The sequence below is a fragment of the Nannospalax galili genome, unplaced genomic scaffold (assembly GCF_000622305.1).
Source record: "Nannospalax galili isolate Female #2095 unplaced genomic scaffold, S.galili_v1.0 scaffold691, whole genome shotgun sequence".
NCBI lineage: Eukaryota > Metazoa > Chordata > Mammalia > Rodentia > Spalacidae > Nannospalax > Nannospalax galili.
In genome coordinates, this window is record NW_008330362.1 from 1,056,008 (window position 1) to 1,078,785 (window position 22,778).

Sequence of the window (22,778 nt, forward strand, 5' to 3'; positions counted from 1 at the left end):
CACAGGTGCACTCACATACATGCAGGCAATACACTCATACACATAAAATTAAAATATTAAAAAAAAATCTGCCAAAATAATAAAGTATTTTCTAAAAAATCTACCAAAATCAAGGGCTGTTTAAATTTCACTTGGAACATTTGGAACATCTGGGCAAATTTACAATTATATTCACAACTATAGTCTACTTTAATACTTGAAAAATCAGGGAAATAATAAACAGTAAGTTCTTCTCAGTGTAGCTGCTACCTGGTAACAGCAGAACCACCAAGTTTAACAGTATCTCTCTGCCTTAGACTTCACATATATAATTGAAAGTTACAAAAACAATACCACAGCTTGTTTATATCTATTGTTAGACTGTGAGCAGGTTGTATCTTGCCAATTTCAATAGCTTTCCAGGTGTAGTAAAAAATTCTTTTTCAAAAGAAAAAGAAATACTGAGCATTTGAGACAGAAATAAGTGTAACTATATTCAGCAAATAAATTTCTATTATTCAACAGGTTGTATGTTTTACAAGAAATACTTTTGGTATTTTCTATATATGCTTTAATATTATCAGAATTATGCCTCAGAGTACAAATTAACCAGACTCACCTTCCTTAATTCAACTACAACTTCATTTCGCTGTCTTCTCATAGTCTATAAAAAAAAAAAATTAAATTTAAATCACCCCAAATTAAATCATGCAGAGAAAATATTTTGTTTCAGCCTTCATCTTTTCCTCCAGTCATATATGTATACAGTCATGGCTTATTCATGAAAGATATTATACTCTAAAAATGATTTTTCTACCTTCAGTTCACATAAATGTCACACTGTATCTATAACATGATATATACCCATTTTAAAAACTGTAACATAAGCTTTATAAAAAATACAAAAGTAAAGCATCCACTTTTACCCCTCCCATATGAATCAATGACAATTAAAAAAATTAGTATGTACAAGGCTAATAAAACAACCGTTTTTTAAAAAATGAGAGCCTTCTTGCCCACTCAGTCTTTTTCTCTATTACATTTACCATGACTGCAATGCACCTAAATATTGTGTTCGTCACCTTATTTTGGTTTGTTTTGTAAGGACCATCCATGGTGGCATATACAGATCTTTTATTCCTTCTAAATGACCACGCAAGTACTTTTAAATGCTTACCACACATTTTTTCATTAAAAAAATTTTTTTATAGCACTTGGGAGAGAGAACCAGGAGGATCTCTGTGAGTTCAAGACCAGCCTGGTCTACATTGTGAGTTCTAGGCCAGCTGTGGCTACAGGGAGACACTATCCCAAAAAGACCAAAAAAAAAAAATTCTTATAATTTATTTATTTTTATTGTATGTGTCCGAGTGCCTAATGTATTTAAGTGTACCTGTATCATGCAATGCCTATAGAGGACAGAAGAGGGTGCCAGATCCTCTGGAATTGGAGTTACAGAGGGTTGTTAGCCACCATGTGGATGCTGGGATTCAAACTTAGGTCCTCTGCAAGAACAGTCAGTGCTCTAAACTACAGAGCCATCTTTCCAGTCCCCACATTTTTCACTTTTAAAGTTACCTAATATATAGATACATATTGTAAACACTAAAATATTCAGAAACAAGTTCAAACTACTTCTATATATAGGTTTACTTCATTCTTTTTAATAACTGTATATGTCATGGAAAAGTAAGTAGAAATATCAAGTCACAAATAGACATCTTAAACATACAAAAAATACACATTCTAAAGGAAACGTATTATATTGATATAGTCATCAAAACATATAAATATGAAAACCAAACTGCAATATTATGTGATTCTTCATTATTATCTTAAAAGGGATCTAGCCATGAATCTAATAACTATTTGGGGGCAGTGGGGAGAGAGTGACAGTCAGACTCCTTTAACACTACTTTGGTGGGCTAGCAAGACGGCTCAGCAGGTAAAGGCACTTGTTGTGCAAGCCTGTTGACCAGAGATTGATCTCTTCACAATCAGAGTGGAAGGAGAAAAAGTTGTCCTGTGACCTCAAAATGTGTCTTGTGAACATACACACTTGCTCACATACCTACTCTCACATATGTATCATACACACACATCACAAACAGAGACACATACACACAAACATTAAACATAAAAGGATACTTTGGTTTACTGACTATATTGTCAAGTGAAAACAGTTTCACTTACAAGTTAATGAAAATAAAGATGATATTTTTCCTAAGTGCTCAGTCTCCTGAATTCTATTTATAGACTCCAAGCAAAGAGATCGAAGGACAAGAGCAATGTCAGTACCCTTTTCAAAGCCATGCAACAGCTTTTCACTTGGGACTAAAAGACTAGCCTTCACAATGGCTTAAGCTGAATTAAATCTACTCGTCTCATGCCCTTCCCCATTACCACCATTTACACCCTAGTTCTGCCAATTTTATCACTCATTCAGCTATACTCACACTTATCTTATTCCTCTAACACACTGGAAAGTCTCTGGCCTCATGGTATTAATGAATACTGTATTACAAAGTATTACCTAAAGAAGATACAGATTAGAGTTCAATTTTTGAGACTTAACTACCTCTCTCTACTTCAGTTTCCTCCTCTATAAAATGGGGGAAGTTAAAACTGACTTCTCTTTCTGATAGTACATGAGGACTGAATATAGAGCTTTCATGCTCTAAGGCTACATTGTATGCTAGGCTCTACCACTGAATGGTATTTCCACTCCTTTTTTTGCTTAAAAAATTTTTTTAAATTTATTATTTTTATTTTATGTGAATGAGTGTATTGCCTGCATGCATGTGGGTGCTGGGAATCAAACCTGGGTCCTCTGCAAGAGCAGTCAGTACTCTTAACTGCTGAGCCATCTCTTCAGGCCTGCTTTTTATTTTGAGACTGGGTCTTACACTTGCCCAGGCTTGCACTGAACTTGTTATCCTCTTGCCTCAGTTTCTTGAGGAAGTTGGGATTACAAACCTGTGCCACCAGGCTTGGTTCTACCTACTTCTAAAGTTTACAGTGAGGCTTAAATAAATACAAAATTCCCAAACTTTTTTTTTTTTTGGGGTGGGTGTGGGGGGGGGGGGCGGGGGGGGGGAAGAGGGGGGTTAAAACAGGGGCCCACTGAATAGCCTGGGCTGGCCTGGAATTCATTGTGAACATGAGGCTGACATCCAACTCAGAGATCTGCCTGCCTCTGCCTCCCAAGTGCTGGGACTACAGACATACTTGAACACACCCGAACCTTATTAAAAACCATTTGCCATGCTTATATCACTACACTAGGGTTTAGACATGTTCCTTACTCTAATGGGGTATAAGGTCTAGCACTTGCCAGTGAATAGTTACTTAATTTCCAGCCAGTGGCCACCAAACTTCTGTTAATGTGTCAGTTTTTAATCTATATAGTTCTTTAAAGCTCTAACAATTAATGATATAGTAATACATTGTAAGAAATTAGGTAAATTTTCTTGGGGTAGGGGGACTGGAGAGGTTGCTTAGCAGTTAAGAGCACTGGCTGCTCTTGCAGAGGACCTGGTTCAGTTGCCAGCACCCACATGGCGGCTAACAACCATCTTTAACTCCTGTTCCAGAGAATCTAACCCCTTCTTCTAAACTCTGCAGACATAGCATGACACAGGTATACTTATACACATGCAGGCAATATGCATATACACATAAAATAAAAATAAATATTTAAAAAAGATTAAACTGACTTTTTTGCATGCAATGGGATGTATATTCAAATGGATTGTTATAAAGGTTAAACCATTCTGAATATTTGCTAATGGTCACTAAACAGAATACTTAAAATTATTATTATTATTATTATTACTATTGGTTTTTTTGAGACAGGCTGGTCATAGATGGTTCAGCAGGTAAAGGTACTTGCCACCAAGTCTATTTGCTTACTTGAGTTTGATTCCTGGGATACCTGGTGGAAGGAGAGAACCAGTCCCACAAGTAGTCTTCTGATACAAATGGTGTAGTGCGTGCATGCACACACAATAAATAAAATGTAGTGATTTTTGTTAAAAAAGAAGGTAGAATTTTTATGACAGGTAAGAGAACAAGAAAGGCCTAACACTTAGAAAATATGGAGTAGCAGGCACCATTCTAAACATGTCACTCCATTTTATTCATTTAATAACACACACACACACGCACACACACGCACACACACGCACACACACACACACACACACACGATTACTGTGGTATATACATGTAATTCCAGCTACTTGGGAGGCTGAGGCTGGAGAATCTTGAACTCTGGAACAGCCTGGGCAACATGGTATGACCCCAACAGACAAACATACATGTATATGAGGTGCTCTGACAAGAGAAGGCAAATATTTATGATATTAGCTATAATTATTAGACATATTAGGCAAATCTTGACTGAATGGAAATTCATTTAGAGGAAGATGTTCTACAGAGAGAATATAGCACATATAAAGAGATTAAGATAAAAGATGGCATGAGCAGCCAGGAATGGCAACACACTTATAATTCCAGAATTCAGGAGGCTAAGGAGGCAGGCGGACTGCTTGAGCTCAGTTTAAGACAGTACGGACAACAAAGGGATACCCTATCTCAAATGAAGAAATACACATGGCCAATAAATAATGTTTAACATCCTTAGCCATCAGGGAAATGCAAATCAAAATTACATTAGGATTCTATCTTAACTCCAGTCAGAATGGTTATCATCAACAAAAAATAAGAAATGTTGGTAAAGATGTATGGAAAAAGGAACCCTTTACACATTTTAAAAATTATGTCTTTTCATTTAAGTGCTAAGTCTGTGACTCAGTGACATGTAGGCTCATTATTCATTGATGTGGGTTTCACTCCTGATGTCTGTGCAATGTCTACTTTAGATGCTTATTTGCATTGGCTGGGGTTATGGAATGAAATGACTAGGTTTGAGAAGTGCTGGAAATTGCAGACATTTAAGAACAGGACTAGGCATTGTGGTATACATCTTTAATCCCAGCACTCAGGAGGCAGAGGCAGGTGGATATCTGTGAAATGGAAATGGAGGCCAGGTTGATCTACGTGCTGAGTTCCAGGCCATCTGGGAATACAGGAAGACCCTGTCTCAAAAAACAAAAAGACAGATAAAACAAATCACCCCACTTTTTGTGTTAGGAATACACCATAAACGCAATGTTCCAGGCAAGAGAAGAGCCTGGGCCTGAGTGGTGGTAGTGGGATTTTAAGAACTATCTGGAGTCTATATATACTTTGGACATAAACCTACAAAATTTATTAACGTACTGAATAGGACATGATCATGAAGACACATTTAAGGTTTTAGCCCAAGCAACTGAGGAACATTAGTGTCATTTACTGCGATAGGCAGACTAGATGAATAGCAGGTGGGTCTGGGGAGTGCGGTGGGTAATATCCCTTTTTAAGGTGCATGCCTATAATCACAGCACTCAGAAGGCCGAGGAAGTAGGACTCCAAGTTCTAGACCAGTCTAAACTACACAGTAAGACCTTGTTTGAAAATCTGAAAAGTTGAGGCTGGAGAGATGGCTCAGCAGTTAAGAACACTTGCTCTTGTAGAGAACCTGGGTTCAGTTCCCAGCATCCATGTGGTGGATCACAAGTCAGTACTTCCACTTGAGGGGAATATGATGCCCTCTTCTGGTCTCTGAGGGCACCAGGAACATACATGGTACACATAAACACATGTAGGCAAAACACACACATACAATAAAAATAAACAGATCTCTTTTTAAATGGTCAGTAAGACAGAACACAGTGAAGAATCTGAGGTCAACTGAAAAAAACTTTTCAAGGGAACCTAATTAATATCAAGTGGTACTGACGAGTCAGAGTGGACTGCAGGGCCTTTGAGATCGCTCAGTGCACAAGCCTGACAACCTGAGCTAGATCCCTGGGACCCACATAAAAGCGAAAGGGGAGAACTGACTCCACAGTTGTCATATTACTTCCCTGCCCCCACAATGCTTTAAATTTTAAGAAGGTGAGGATTAAGAACTACCTTACTACATTCACATTAAAAGTAACAATACAAGCTGGGTGTGGTGGAGCATGCCTTTAATCCTAGTGCTCGGGAGGCAGAGGCAGAGGCAGAGGCAGGTGGATCTTTGTGAGTTCAAGGTCTACATGGTGAGTTCCAGGCCAGCTAGGGCTAGAGAGCCCATGTCTCAAAAAGTCAAAAAAAAAAAAAAAAAAAAAAAAAAAAAAAAAAAAAAAAAAAAAAAGAGAGAGAACAGTAACAATTCAATTAATAATTACCACAAGAACCAAGATTCTGGGGCTGAAGAGGTGGCTCAGCAGTTAAGAACACTGGCTCGTTTTGCAAAGGACCTGGGTTCAGTTTCTAGCACCCACACGACAGCACAAAACTGTCCCAAACTCCAGTTCCAGGAGATCTGATGCCCTCTTGATCTCCACAGGCACCAGGCACACACATGGTATACATACACACATACAGGCATGACACTCACACATAAACTTAAAATATTACTCAAGACTAAGAGCTTCTAGTCCACACTTCACTTACTATAAAACATGTCAAATATACTAAAGGAAGATTGTGAAGTTCTGGAAATGAAACCTAGGGACCTTGAGAACGCTTAGTACTCTACCATGAACTACACTCCTACACCAAAACTCATGTTTTAATTCATATTATATTTGATATATTGTTTAAAGAAATAAAAATTTCAAGTATTTTAAATACTGTCTGAATCTCACTCCACTGACAAGCCTCTTCTTACCTTTCTATTTCCTCCCTCTGCAGAGAAGCAACTAGTCCCTTGAATTTGATTAGCTTCATTCTCATAGATGGTTTGGTATTTTTACTGCATGCTGCCATATCTACAACAGTTTTATGATTTAAGTTGCCTACATAAACTGTACCATGTCAAAAGTGTTCACAGTAGCCTGAGGTTCAAGGAAAAACTTGAATGATACGTAGAGTCACCACCATCCTATTAGTAGATAGTATCTCCATAACCCTAAGAATTCTGTGCTTTGCCTATTCATTTCTTCTTCTACCCACCTGAACCCCTGACAATTATACACCATTTTACGTTTTCCATATTGCCATAGAGTTGGCATCATAGAGTATGTAGCCTTTTTCAGAGTGGCTTTATAAAATATTTTATTTAATTTATGTGTATGAGTGTATTGCCTACATGTATGTAAGTGCACCCATGTCATGCAACGCCCATGGAGGTCAGAAGAGAGTATAGGATCCCCCTGGAACTGCAGTTAGGGCTGGTTGTTAGCCATCAACAACCCAGGTCTTTGCAAGAGCAGTCAGTGCTCTTAACTGCTGAGCCATCTTTCCAGCCCCCCAGATTGGCTTCTGAAAAAGATTTAAAGTGTGCACGGTTTGTGTGTGTGTGTGTGTGTGTGTGTGTGTGTGTGTGTGTGTGTGTGTGTCTCCAAGTGTTCATGGAGGTGAGAGGCTTTGATCCCCCTGGAGCTGGAATTACAGTTGGTTCTGAGCTTCCTGATGTGAGAGCTGGAAACCAAACTTGTGTCCTTTGGAAGAACAGTACAGACTCATGACTCCTGAGTCTTCTCTAGTCCTTCATATTGGCTTCTATTTAATAATATGCATTAAGTTTTCTCCTCATCTTTTCAGAAACTTTTAAAAGGGTTGAATAGTATTCCACTGTCTGGACACAGCATAGTTTACTAATTCACCTACTGAATGACATTTTGTTGCTTCCAAGTTTTGGAAGCTGTTAATAAGGCTGCTTTGTGTGGACATAAAATTTAAATTCATTTGGGTAACTACCAAGCATGCAAACTACTGGAACATGTGGTAAGAGCATACCTAGTATTATGGAAAAAACAAAAACAAGAAACAAAACCAAAATCCTACCAGGTTATTTTAGTGGCCTTTTCATTTTGCTTTGCTACCATCAATGAGAACTCCTCTTGTTTCTAATGTCACCAGCGTATGGTATTCTTGCCAAGTTTTAAAAACTGTAAATGTGAGATCAATTATCTTAGCCATTCAAAAATTAAAAAAAATTATAGTACAATTACAAATTTTATCATCTTAACCATTTCTAAGTATAAAATTCAGTAATATTAACATTCATACTATTATGCCTATCAATTTTGTTTTGGTTTTTTAAATCACTGGGTATGAAACCCAGGGCCCTCAACACTGTAGGGAAGCACTGTACCACTGAGCTACTCCTCAGCCCAGATTTACTTTTTGTTTTCTGAATTGGAGAGTGGTGGCAACTTCAAAAAAGACAACGAATTTGGATCTGGGACAATAATGAACCAAGAATAATTTGCCACATGTTATAACAGTGAGTAGAAAGTTAATGGAAGAGAATCAAAAGAACTACACACTGCTATGAACAACCTTTTCTGAAACTGCCTTCTATGGATGCTCCCTAAAGACACAAAGGAGGATCCTTATGGGACCCCACCCCGAACCCCCTAGCTAACTGTGGGAATTAAGAAGGCGGCACCTGATGATTCAAAAAAAGCCAATCAGCAGACCAGCAGAAAGAAGAAAATAAATCTGTTTTAGCTTGGACAGAGTTTATGAACTCAGTCAGATTCTCTCTTTAGTAACAAAGAATTATATAAAGATTAAGATAGTAGCTAGAAAAAAAATTAGTAGCTGACTTGGCAGGTGGCAGGCATGATGCCCCCCCCCCCAAATCCATGGATTCCCATAAATACAATCCTACTTTAAATATCTTGGATAATGTGAAAACTGGCTTTGTAACTTTCCTAACAGCCCACCCTAACTGACCTAATAATCTAAATGAAGGTGTATTCCTTGTTAATACTAAAAGCTTAATTCAAAACAAGTACCTATTACAAGTTGGGTGTGGTGGTGCACTCCTTTGATCCTAGCACTCTGGGAGGCAAAGGCAAGTAGATCTCTGCAAGTTCAAGGCCAGATTGGTCTAATTAGTGAGTTCCAGGCCAGCTGGGACTAAAGGGAGACCTGTCTCAAAACAACAAAAAAAACCCACTACAGTGGGATTTAAAATTTTACAGATGCAAACACTGAGGTGGAAAACACTTTAAACTTTCTTTGGTCTGGGCTCACTGCTACAACAGACAAAGATGCTGAATAAATATCTGTAGAACAACTATATTCGATAAAAGGAAGGATAGAAGTAAAGTCAGTGAAAAAGAGTTGCTTGGACAGGTTTAACCATGAGTGGGGTAGTGGAGCGTGGTTATCGGCCCAACTCATTTCTTTTAATTAAGCTTTCTTTGTTATTACAATAGCATTATTGAAATCTAATTCACATACTCAGTATGTTGACACTGACCAACATACCACCTAACTTTAGGTGATTTTCATCATATCCACCAACAGCCCTATTCCTAGAGCATTTGTTCCCCATTTCCTCTACTCTTGGCAACCAGCAATAACTGTCTTCATGAAGTTGCTTATCCCAACATGTAATACTATATTATTAACTACCTATTTGGCCCTCCAAAACACAGCTTCCAAAACTCTTGGAATTTCTGGATAAGAGTGTCTTTAGGAACTGGACATGGTGGTACATACCTATCACCCAGCAATCAGGACAATCAGAAGTTCACAAGCTAAAAGCCAGCCTAAGGTTATATAGGGAAACTCTCTGCCTCAAAAAGAACATCATTAGTTTAATATGCTGATGAGGTGACAGGGACTGGGAAACCCTAGGGTGGATTGGTTACCTGAAATGCCAAGGCATAATTAGAAGGCTAGGGGCTTATTTTTTTCTTGGCAGAACTTGTAATTAAACCCAGAGTCCTGCACATAAGCTTCATTTCATCCCCAGTCCTAGGGCTATGCTTTTTCAGTTTTACCTCCTAACACTTGGAGAGGAGAGAAGGCTAAAATGATCAACAGCCAATAATTAGTCATGCCTATGTAAATGAATTTAAAACAAAACAAAACCTCTAAACAAAAACATTACCAAATTTTCCTGGTATGCTATACACACTGGGAGAGGTCATGGAAGTTTTGTGCCCCCTTCTGCATACCCTGCCATGTGTATCTCCTGCATTTGGCTGTTTAAGTGTATCCTTTAGTATCTGTTTCTTTGAGCTCTTTGGGCCGCTTTAGCAAATTAATTGAACCAGAGGAGGGGAGTTATGGAAATCTGGATTCATAGTGCTGATCAATCCAAAACATAGGCCACAAACTGTGCTTGCAACTAGCACCTGAAAATGGGGGTTAGTCTTGTGAGATTAAGCTCTAGAAAGTATCAGAAATAAACTGAATTAGGATACCCAGCTGGTGTCCACTGAAAAATTGACTAGAGACTAATACTAAACCACCCCCACCCCCAAGTTTGGGGAAACCTGAAAAATCTGATGTCAAAAGCACTGGGTTGAGTGTACAGAAGGTAAAGCAGCTTAGTTTTGCTGTTATCTTCCCATTTGTAAATGGAATTATGGGTTTGTTTTTTTTTTTTTTTTTTTTTTTTGGTCTTTTTGAGACTGGGTCTCCCTGTAGCCCCCACTGGCCTGGAACTCACCATGTAGACCAGGCTGGCCTTGAACTCACAGAGATCCACCTGCCTCTGCCTCCTGAGTGCTGGGACTAAAGGAGTGTGCCACCACACCCAGCTATGTATTTTTTTTTTTAATTGACTTCAGATTGTACAATGTTTCAAGATTATATCCATGCTGTTGTGTGTAATCAGCAGTACTTTCTTCATTTTATAAAAACAACACTGTCTTGTCTGGACATACCATATTTTGCTTCTCATCTGTTGATGGATATTTATTTTTTAAATAATTTTTATGTGTGTGTTTTGTCTACATGTATATTCTACAAGTATGTGATGTGCATGCAATGTTGGCGGAGGCCAGAAGAGGGCACTGGATCCCCTTGAACTGGAGTTACAGAGGGTTGTTAGCTGCCATTTGGCTGCTGGGAACTGAACCTGGGTCCTCTGTAAATGCAGGCAGTGTTCTTAACCACTGAGTAATCTCTCTAGCCCCAGTTGATGGACATTTAGTCTATCTCTGTTTGGCTCAGTGCTGCTAAACACATATTTTCGCACAGAATAAGATGTTTCACCTGTCCTGAATTATAGTCTAGAAGTCTAACTGCTGGGTCATCTTAACATTTAACATCTAAAAATTTTTTAAACTTATTTTTATTTCATGTGTATGGGTGTTTTGCCTCCATGTATGCACATAAGCACACCCAGACATGCAATGCCCATGGAAGCCAGAAGGCAGCACTGGATCCCCTAGAACTGGAGTTGCAGATGGCTGTTAGTGGCCATGTGGGTGCTGGGAACCAAACACAGGTCCTCTCCAAGAGTAGCAAGTGCTCTCAACCACTGAGTCATGTCTCCAGTCCAACATTTTTTGAGGAACTGTTCAAATGCATTTCAAAGTGACTGCATTTTTTTTTTTAAAGAGTAGGGGGGGGCACACTAGAGAGATGGCTCAGCTGTTAACATGTACTGCTCTTGCAGAGGACCCAGGTTCAAACCCTGAGCTCTGTGCATGCTAGGCAAGCAATCTACCACTGAGCTAGCCCTGAGCTCTGTGCATGCTAGGCAAGCAATCTACCACTGAGCTAGACCTTTGCCTATTGCTGTACCATTTTATATTCCATCAGTCATGAGGACTCCACTTTCTCCAGATTCTCATCAATACTAGCATTGTCTATCTTCTTGTTTATTGCCATCCTAGTGGCCTTGAAGTTGGTTATCTTATAGTTTTGACCTGTATTTCCCTAATGATTAATGTTGATCACATATGTTACTTACTCGTCTTAATTCTACATATATAACAAACATCTTTATATGACAAAGGTAAAATAGGGAACCAACCTATAAAACACTACTTTATAATAATTTTATCTTCAGTAGACCTTCGTCTTCTTTCTTTTTAAGACAGTGTCCTCCCTCCCCCTATATCTCACCAAGGATGACCCTGAACTTCTGATCCATCTGCTTCTGCCTCCCCAATGCTAGGATTTCAGGTATATGTCACCACATGTGGCTTATGTGGTGCTGGGGATCTACCCTAGGGCTTTGAACACGCACTCTACCAACTAAGCTACATTCTCAGGCTTTCTTCCCTTTTTTTCTTACTCTTAACTGATTGTGACTAATCTGTGGTTTTAATGATGGTAACAACATCCTTCCTCATCTCCAACACAGATGACTAGACACGTGATACATAACTTCACACTGGCCAATCAGAACAATATTCTACTGTCCAGTGATTAAATTCAGGTATAAGCACATAATGAAAGCTTGGACAACATGGCTCTCTCTAGATTCTGACTCTTACAAAAATGCTAGTTGTTGCCTAAGACTTATCTGGTTAAAATAACAAGATTCCCCATTATGCTTAACTAGTATGAGCCAGGTTTCTGTTCTCTAAAACATGGCTACATAATCTAAAAATCAGCTCCTCCTGCCTGAAGTTATCAGACAACATTATCGAAAAAGACCACAGAAACTCTAAAAGAAAGCCAAAATATACTTGGATTTCATACTAGTTACTACAGAACCAAGAATGATATAATAACTATTTGAAAATATTAGATTATCAGTCAGGTGTGGTGCACCTCTTTAAACCCAGCAGTCAGGAGGCAGAGACAGGTGAATCTTCGTGAGTTTGAGGCCATCCTGATCTGCCTAGTGAGTTCCAGGTCAGCTGGGGCTACAGGGAGACCCTGTCTAAAAAAGACAAAAAGATATAAAGACAGAGAGAGAGAGGGAGGGAGGGAAAGGAAGTAAAGAGAAAGAGAAAAAATTAGATCACCATTATCATTTTGCTTCCCTTTCTGTACCAGCAACAGTTGAAAGTGGTTAAAGGGGCAGGACAGATGGCAAACAAAATAGGGCCATTTACAATGACCATGCAGAAACTACTCAGTATAGGGCTTTCAGGATGTAACTCCCAAAGTAATAAATTTATGGAACTGCTATTTGGAGAAATCACATATATATCACTAAAAGTAAAAGCAGTTATTAGGAGTAACTTAGGCCACCTGAAACAGCTCAAGTGAGAGAGCAATAGACTGAAGGACACTGAGATAGTATACAATTTGCCTTGTTTTTCCCTCCTGGAGCTAAGGACCAAACAGGGTCTTGTGCTCTACCACTGAGCTAAATTCCTGTCTTTCTATCTCTATCTCTATCCATCTATCACCTATCTATCTATCTATCTATCTATCTATCTATCTATCTATCTATCTATCTATCTATCATCTGTAGAGAGAGAGAGAGTACAAAAAAAGGAGGGAGGATTTATTTTGATTCAAGGTCAGGAGATACAGTTCATTATGGCAGAAGGCATGATGGTTAGTGAAGACTTGGTAGATAGCAACAAGAAAATTTGCTTTTTAGTATGTCTATAATCAAATAAGTAAATACTACATTATCTTAGGATTCTGACTTTTTGTTTGTTTAACAGGGTCTTCCTATAGCCCCGCATAGCCTAGAACTGTCTACAAAGACCAGGCTGGCCTCAGATCTCACAGAGATACAGAGATCCACTTGCCCCTAACTCCTGAGTGCTGGGATTAAAGGCATGCACTACAGCACCTGGTAGGATTCTGACTTTTGTTAGTAAAAAATTTAGTAAATTTCCAAGTTACTAAAATTAGAATGTAATTTACATTACCCTCACAACTCTTTTTTTTTTTTTTTTTTTTTTGGTCTTTTTGAGACAGGGTCTCTCTGCAGCCCCAGCTGGCCTGGAACTCACTATGTAGACCAGGCTAGCCTTACACTCAGGCAGGCTGGCCTGCCTCTGCCTTCCAAGTGCTAGGACTAAAGGCGTGTGCTACTACACCTAACTTCTATTTTTTTTTTTTTTTTTTTTTTTAAATACAAGGTCTTACTGTGTATCTCTGGCTGGCTTCCTATGCTCTGGTCTCTGGGTCTCCTGAGTGCTGGGACTATAAGTGTGCATAGCACACTGAGCTTAGTTTAAAGGAAATTAAACGGTAAAAGTGACCAATTTTTTTCTAGTACTGACTAAATAATACAAAAGTATTTAGCATTTAACAGTCAAGCTACTCATATTACCAGCAATATCTATGGCCTAAAAGTCATTATGGATGTTAAACTGTGTGAACTGTTCTCTGATCAAATTTAGACTCTTGTGGGAAAACAGTTACAAAATCTGCAACAACTACTTACAACACAGGATTATAGAAATGAAGCCAGAAATAGGCAATTTTTTTTGCTGATTTGGTTAAAAAGCAGGCTTTTCATGGGGGAAAAGAAATCAAAACCTTCCATAATTCATGTGATGTTATGTGCATTATTATGGCATACAGTGGTACATAAAGAATTGTAAGCAAGGTGATCCAGACCAGTCTAGTAAATGGATGAAACTGGAAAATGTTATACTGAGCGAAGTAATGCAGACCCAGGAAAACAAACACCAGATGGGCTCTTTCATTTGTGGATCCTAGCTCCAAATCTTTAGATGTGAGTATATCTCCTGAAGTAACTGCAGAAGCTAAAGTAGACAGGGACCATGGGAGTGGGGTGGGGTCGAAGAAGGAGCTTGAGGGGAGGAGAGGTAATAGGACACAAGCTCTATGGAGAAATAGGAGGAAGATTTTTAACTGAGGAAAGAGTAAGGAAGGTAATACAGGGGGAGAGGAAGGAGAGATAATACTAAGGTTGTCTGAAAAACCACAAGGAAATGCATTATTTCATAAGCATACTTAAAAAAAAAATACATATAGGGGCTGGGGAGATGGCTCATCGGTTAAGTGCAGTGGCTACTTTTGCAGTTTCAGACCCAGTTTCAGTTTCCAGCACCCACATGACAGCTAAACAATGTCTGTGACTACAGATCCGGGAGGTCAGACACCCTTTTCTGGCATTACACACACAGAATACTTACATACATTCAGGCAAGACACTCATACATAGAAACTAAAATTAAATTTAAAAATTAAAAAATATACATATAAAATACACAAGACACACACTCTCAGTGTCAGGCAAGGGAAACCTCAGGGTAGTCCAAGAAACTTCCAAAATAATATAGGCTATTGCCACAGCCCTTGGTAGCCTCCCAGAAACTTCGTAGTTAAGACCCTATTGAAGATTACACACACTTCAGACACAGGACTTCGAGAAACTGAGGTGAAACTGACCTCTAAGCTTCCTTCTAAGGACTAACTCTCAGTATCAGAAGATGCTATGCAAGATCCAAAGCAGAAAAGCAATCAACAGTCCTACCCAGTAGTCCTGTAACAATGACCAGATAAACAAAATCTCTAATTGGTGCAAAAGTGGCACTTTTAATCTTGGGGGTAATCAACAGCTAGGCTGATTTAGACTTAAGGCCTGCTCAGTATGAGAGAATCCATATCTAGTACTATAAACATAGCCAAGGTTGGAAAGGTCACAGACCCTAAAAAGGAGAACCTTTTATTGCCACTCTCCTAAACCAATGTAATTTCTTACATATTCTAAATACTTATCCTTATATTCAGATTAAGTGTAAACACCACTTAACAAAGAAGCTGCTTTTTGCAACAGATGGAGACTATAACAAAGTTCCAGAACTGATCAAAAAGCAGAGAATAAATAAATGTCCATGTGGTGTCTAGACCCAATTGACACATCTACAATGCAAGCCCTACACCTAAGGCTCAGGGATCACAGAAGTGGGGGCATTAAGAGCCAGAGACTAGAATGTCTGGTGCTAGAGAGTGTATTCCAGACATTACAGGAAAGCTGCATCCGTAATATCTCAATAATACGGTTGCCTAAACAAGACCTGCATAGTGATATAGCTGACATGCCAATGTAGATAAGGTAAATTTCATAGGGTCTCACCTTTAGATGAAGAGCTACAGGCAATCAATGTATGCTTGGAGACAGGGATCAGTTTTTCAAGGAACGAGCTTCCTGACAAGTTATCCAATCCTAAGTAGCCAGCCATAAACACATGTACACACAAGCATCACTAAATGGATTTAGTGCATTATATACATATGTATCTATATAAATGTATATATGTATATGTAATAATAAAGAGAACACGAAATAGGAAATGGCATGGGAAGAATTGGAGGGGTAAGAGGGAGCAGTGGAAATGATATAAATACAGGACTCATGTATGAAATTCTCAAAAAATTCAAAAAATAATTGCAAGCAAAATGTTATTTTTAATTGGGACAGGAATTTACTAGCATGTAATACATGATGAAGACGATAGATATGTTAAAAGTTTCCATTCATTTTTCATGTTCTACATTGCTAGGCACTGGTAAGCATTTCAATGACTTCAAATTCTGATCTAAGTGACTGAACAGTCCATATTCTTTCACTCCCTCTATTGTAAGGTCTTTTAAGAGCCTCTGGTGGGGCTTTTAAGGTGGCTTAGTGGGTAAAGATGCTTGTTGTCAAGACTTATGACCTGAGTCTGATCTCCAGAATGTACACGGTAGAAGAACTGACTTCCTCAAGTTGTCCTCTCACCTCCACATTTGTGGCGCACATGCATCTACATACACATGTAATACACTAAAATAAATAAACATAAAATTTATTTTCTAAAAAAGGGCCTGTGTGGGGCTGGAGAGATGGCTCATTACTGGCTCTTCTTGCAGAGGACCTGGGCTCGGTTCCTAGCACCCACATGGCAACTAACACCTTGCAGTAACTCCAGTTCCAGGGGATCTGATCGATGTCCACTTCTGACCTCCCTGCGGGTACACTTACATACATGCAGGCAACACACTCATATACATAAAATAAAAGAAAACTAAAATACATATATATTTTTAAAAAGAGCTTGTAGTAATTAAAAGCAATGACAGACCTTTTCGAGGAGTGTGAAGTCAAAACTATGCCATTAGTAATGTGTGTACTTGTATACTGGGTGTACACATGCACGTGTTGATGCAAAGGTGGTAAAACCACTTTAGTATGAATTAAGACAATGGCATTAAGCTGTAATAGTGTCACTATATTTCAGTCAGGTGAGGTTTCTTAATGTTCTTGAAGCCAGGTGTGATAGAATCCCAGCAGAGGCAAACCTCTGTGAATTAGAGGCCAGCCTAGTCTACCTAGTGAGGTCTAAGCCAAGGCTTCATAGGGAAGAGACTTTGCCTTAAAAAAAAAAATTGATTTTTTTTTGTTTTGTTTTTTAAATTAACTTTCAGGAGTTGGAGAGATGGTTCAGAGGTTTAAAAGTACTTGCTCTTCCAGAGACTTTAAGTTCAATTCCCATGCTCATAACGACCTGCAACTACATCTCCAGAGAACTCAACACTCTCTTCTGGTCTCTGTGGATATACACAGATACACACAAAAACAATAACAATGAAATAAACTTCTATTAATATTGGCCTTTTCTTCCACATTATGTGATAAAATAGGATTATGCATAAATCACTTCTGCAGAATATCAACTTCTATAGTCAGACAACTGTCTTAAAGAAAAAGCACTTGTGCAATTAAGTTGTGAATTAAGCTAACCAGTTTTTTCAGGGAATATTATCTTCACTTAAAAGAATGACAGAGAAATTATGGTTATTCTGATTTGGTGTCTGGCAAAAATAGTCAAAGTAAGCCAATGGCTTAAAGACAAGCAATTTACAGTATTTACTGCTAATGATAAAATTTGAGCTTTCAAGTGAAAATTAGATTTTTAAAAAACTTGTATCCACTACTGTGAGTTTGACACATTTCTGACACTAATGACTTTTCTAAACTATGTGGCAATACTAATCAGGAATTTTTTCTTTTTATGTTTTGGAAGGAAATTTTTCATTGCATAAAAATTGCACATCTAGACAATCTGAATAACTTTCACTGAAATGATATTTTCCAAATAATCCCAATACATATCACAAAACCATTGACAACAGACACACTTGTACAAGTCAGACTAGTGTTTGTGGTTCCACAGATTTTAGCCTAACAAAGTAAGTGTACTGACACTGCTTCAGATTCAACATTTCAACTAATCTTTGACAAATTACTATGCATAGAGTTGTGGTATACTATCAAAGAACAATTTTCCAGACATATCCTGAAAAGGTGAATGCTTTTTTTTTCAGACACTTATCTGTATGATTAATTAAAAAACTGATTAATTCAACTTCTTCTCTTAAGCCAGACATTAAAAGACATGAAAAAATGTTAAATATGGACATTCTTCTTATTAAATATTTTTGTTTTTGGAAAGTTCATTTTTCATTAAAATTTTTATGTTCACATAAAGTTCCCTTATTTTATATGATCAGACATTTTAAATTTCTTTATATTTATTTAGTATGTGTGTATGTGTGTAGGTGTGCATATATGGAGATCAGAGGATAACTTTCAGAATTTGTTTCTCTCTTTCTACCATGTGGGTCCTAGGGATTGAACTTGGGTTGTCAGTTTTGGAACCCTTTTACCTACGGAGGTGTCTCACCAGCTTGACATTTTAAAATTACTGATTTTAATTTCCAAAATGGAATATTTCACAGAGATCCACAAATAAAAACTGCCAGTCCTTAGAATCTTTAATCCCAAATCTCTCTGACTTCTGAACTAAGGCCCTTACAAACAGTGTTCTTTCCCTCCTCTCCTCCTTTTTTTCCTCCCTTTTTCTTTCCTTTTCTGGTCTCACTGCAGTCCAGGTTGGTCTCAAACTCATGGCAATTCTGATTTGCCTGCCCAGTGCTGGATTTATAAGCGTGTGCTATCACGCTTGGCTGCTCTGGTCTTTATTTTGTACATGCCATTCAAAAGACTGTTCTCCCATTAGTGGTAGCAAAAGGGGATCTCCTTCAACCTTGTCTTTACCAAACCTAAATGGAAAGCAAAGAAAATAGATTGTGTTCTTTAGTGTTTAAAGTTCATAAATGATACAGAATTCCAAAAATCTCAGGTCAAAAAGGAAACAGTAATATTTATTATATGCCATAGAATATGCTAGTAGTACTCTTAAATAAAACCTTTTAATCAAATTTGAGATCTGCATTAAGGTAGAGAGTAATAGTAGTAGGGTATGGTAAGAAAAATATAGTCTTGAATACCTGAGGTAAAATCACTCCCTTGATTGTTAAACTGTGAAGTCAGAAGTGTAAGTTTCTTGTTAAAAAATGAATTGGGGGCAGGGATGGAGAGATGGCTCAGCAGTTAACAGCACTGACTTCTTGCTGAGGGACCAAGTTTGGTTCCCAGCACCCACATGGCAACTAAGAACCTTCCATAACTCCAGTTCCAGGGAATCTAATATCTTCTTCTGGCCTCTGTGGGCACTGCACACATGGGTGCACTTACATGCAGGTAACACACATAAACATTAAATAAAAATTTAAAAACAACTAATTTCTAAAATTGAGAAAAATGAAAATGCAGATTTTTAAAAAGCATGTATAATAGGTGCTCAAAAAGTTCCTTTCAATCATGTTCTTGCCCCTGTCCCAAACTAAACCAGGAGGCCAAATTAAACAATGAAGGTTAAAATTTGATGCTAGACTCTCAATTCCATCATTGCAGGCCTCAAGTAAAATGACCGCCATTCCAGAAAACAATGAAAATATTTTAGGAACTCATAACTAGTACTGGTCATTAGAGATCAATTTTTAAAAACTATATTAGCAAGCACAAGGGCTTCAGTTCAATCACTGTCACACAATATCAAACAAAATGACTACTTATACATTTGTCCTAAAGCAGTCTCATACTTTCAAACCAAAATCACTCATGCATTTCCCCCCCCCCCCTTTTTCTGAGACAGGGTCTCCCTATAGCCCCAGCTGGCCTGGAACTCACTATGTAGACCAGGCTGGGCTTGAACCCAGACATCCACTATGCTGGCTTCTTCCCAATTTTTTGTACTCATTTGACATCTTAGTGACTATAAAAATAAGAATATCATGATATTACTAAGAAAATTATCAATGAAACAAGTTTGAAGTTGGTTGCCTTATAAACCAGAAAAACTGCTAGGAAGCAAAACAGTGATTTGATTCTAACTATATTTCTATCAGCTATTTCATATTGTTTCATGCTTGGACTATTATCTGAAGAATTAGATAGTAGTTATTTTAAGCATAGTAAAGATGTTCCAAGATTTTCAATGTGAGAAGTCAGTCTCTAAAGTTAAAAGATTTAATAGTTAACAATGCTTCTCACTCTGTACACTTTAATGAGTGGGTATTTCCAAAACCGAAACAGAGAATCAATTTCATTAACTCAACTTTTTAAAAGTCCAGCCTGACTTAATATTTTATACTCAAAATTATGTAGCATTTTAATAGCCATACTTAAATTGTTCTCACAAGATCTAATCACTTTTCTAACATATCTTACACTCTATTTGAACGGACATATTAGAATTTTTCTAAAAATTATAAAGGGCTATTAGAAATGCTACAAGAGCAGCTGGGAATGGAGGCCCACGCCTTTAGTCTCAGCACTTAGGAGGCAGAGGCAGGCAAATCTCTGTGAGTTCAAGGCCAGCCTGGTCTACAAAGCAAGTTCCCGGCCAGCTGGGGCTACAGGGAGACTTTGTGTCAAAAAGAACTTCCCCCCCAAAAAGCTACACGAGAACTCCCTTCTTTAAAAACCTAACATACATGAGCTTAATTTGCTTAATCTTGACAAGTTTCTTATCGGCAGTTTAGTCACTACTATTTCCTGAATTGCACTGTATACCCTTCTGTCTACTACTGCCCTCAAACTGATACTGGGTGATACTCTGCCACACTGCAGGAAAGAAGTCAAGTTTTAATGGACATCTGCTAACTCCTTAAACATTATTCCAAACTGATACAGACACTTCCTTTGACTTCTACTTTTCAAAAGAAAGTTAGCATGATCTTATTTTGGAGAAGCCAGAATGGTATACTGAAAGATCACAATGAATATCAGATAGAAATCTACAAATCATAGAATTTATGACTTTCAGATGGGTCACACCATTATGCCCAAATTGCCCTTCAATGAGCAATTCCCAATTGACTGTTCAATGTGAATTGAAGCTCAGTGTAACAGGTTACATATGCACAAAGGAAAAAACAACAACCAAAAAACCCCCAAACCCCAAACAAAGCAAATCAAAAACCAATCAGGCAACTGCAAATAATGGAGTAAGAGAATTAGTTATACTGAATCCTTTTCGATCCCCCTGCCCCAAAGAGAAATGTCTGAGTTGTCAGGCATCTCCCTAACATTAACCTCTCTACAATACTCATGAAGCAGATGTCAGGCACTTCTAGTTTTATAGATGAAAGAATCTGAAGACTTATAATTTCCTCCAAGGTCACATACAAAGTTAGAGATCAGATTAAATTAAGCTCTCATACTTTGTACTCACAATCACTTCCAATAAGAAAAAAAGTTTCACTTTAATGTTACATTCCTAATAAATAAAGGTTACAATTACTTCACTCTATACACTGTCCAATTACATATGTCCTGTCCAATAAGGTAGTCACTGGCCACATTAGGCTATTAAGCACTTAGAATGCAGCTGGTCTAAAAAGAAATGTTCTAATGGTAAAACAAACTGGATTTTGAAAAGCTAGTGTAAAAGAAATAATGTAAATAAAATACAGATTAAATGTTATAATGGTACTCAGGATATACTAGGCTAAAATTCATTGTATAGCAATGGTCCACACTGCTTCCCAAAAGACCCCTTCCCAAAGAGAATTCATAAGAGCTAAACCAAACAGCAGTATTCTACATACATTACATATTTAACACAGAAACTACATCTGGAGGGGGAGAAAATGGGCATACATGTTTTTGAAAGATACAGGTATGTAAGTAACAAATACAGACTATTACAGTGCTCTATGAAGGTAATAAATGATGTTCCTGTCTCATTACAAGTATACATGATTTTTAGAAGCTTTTGTTTTCTTCCATGGTGCTGGGGATCAAACCCAAAGCCTCACACATATTAGGCAAGTGATTTGCCACTGAATGATGCCCTCATATGTGATCTGAGTAAGCCCCAGAAATAAAATATGACTTTCCATTAGAGTCAAGTCTTTCCAGGTGGAAAAGTGAAAACATTCCTACTTCTAGGTAAATACATGGATCACAGTCATCAGAGGGTAGCCACACGTATTATGAACTTCTCATGTCTAACATGTATTTATATATATATTTATTTTGGTCTTTTTGAGACAGGGTATCCCTGTAGCCCCAGGTGGCCTGGAACTTACTATGTAGACCAGGCTGGCCTCACAGAGATCCACCTGTATCTGCTATGATCAAAGGCATGTACCACCACACCCAGCTTATATTTATTTTTAAAAACCACCTATCACGGGGCTGGAGAGATGGCTTAGAGGTTAAGAGCACTGGCTGCTCTTGCTGAGGACCCAGTTTTGGTTCCTAGCACCCACATGATAGCTAACAACCATCTGTTAACTCCAGTTCCAGGGGATTTGATGCCCTCTTCTTGCCTCCATGGGCACTACATATATGGGTGCACTTACATACACGAATGTAATACACTCATACACATAAAAATAATAAACATTTAAATAATCACCTATCATAATATCCAGGTACAGTCAATAGTTTATCTGATTTTGACTGTGGTGAAGGAAATTGATTTTAATTTTTTTCAAAGGATAATTTTCAAACAGGTATGGTGGTACATGCCTGTAATAAGCACTGAGGAGGCAGAAACAGAGATGCCATACATACAAAAGAAAGACAACAGTATGGGCAGGGTAGGTATGGTGGCACATACCTGTAATTTCAGTATTTGGGAGGTTAAGGAAAGATTTTAAGTGCAAGGCTATCCTGGGCTACAACTATATAGTGAAACCTTGTCCAAAGGCGGGGGGGGGGGGGGGGG

At 38.0% G+C, this 22,778-nt stretch overlaps 1 protein-coding gene across 1 annotated transcript in view; it reads right to left on the bottom strand.

The window, feature by feature from the left end:
• The window catches only part of Kpna4 (karyopherin subunit alpha 4), a 59,648-nt gene that overhangs the window by 33,325 nt on the left and 3,545 nt on the right, over positions 1-22,778 (bottom strand). The window contains exon 2 of the mRNA XM_008847316.3: positions 599-643. Within this exon, the coding sequence (XP_008845538.1) occupies positions 599-643 (45 nt within the window). The remainder of the gene's footprint in view (positions 1-598; positions 644-22,778) is intronic.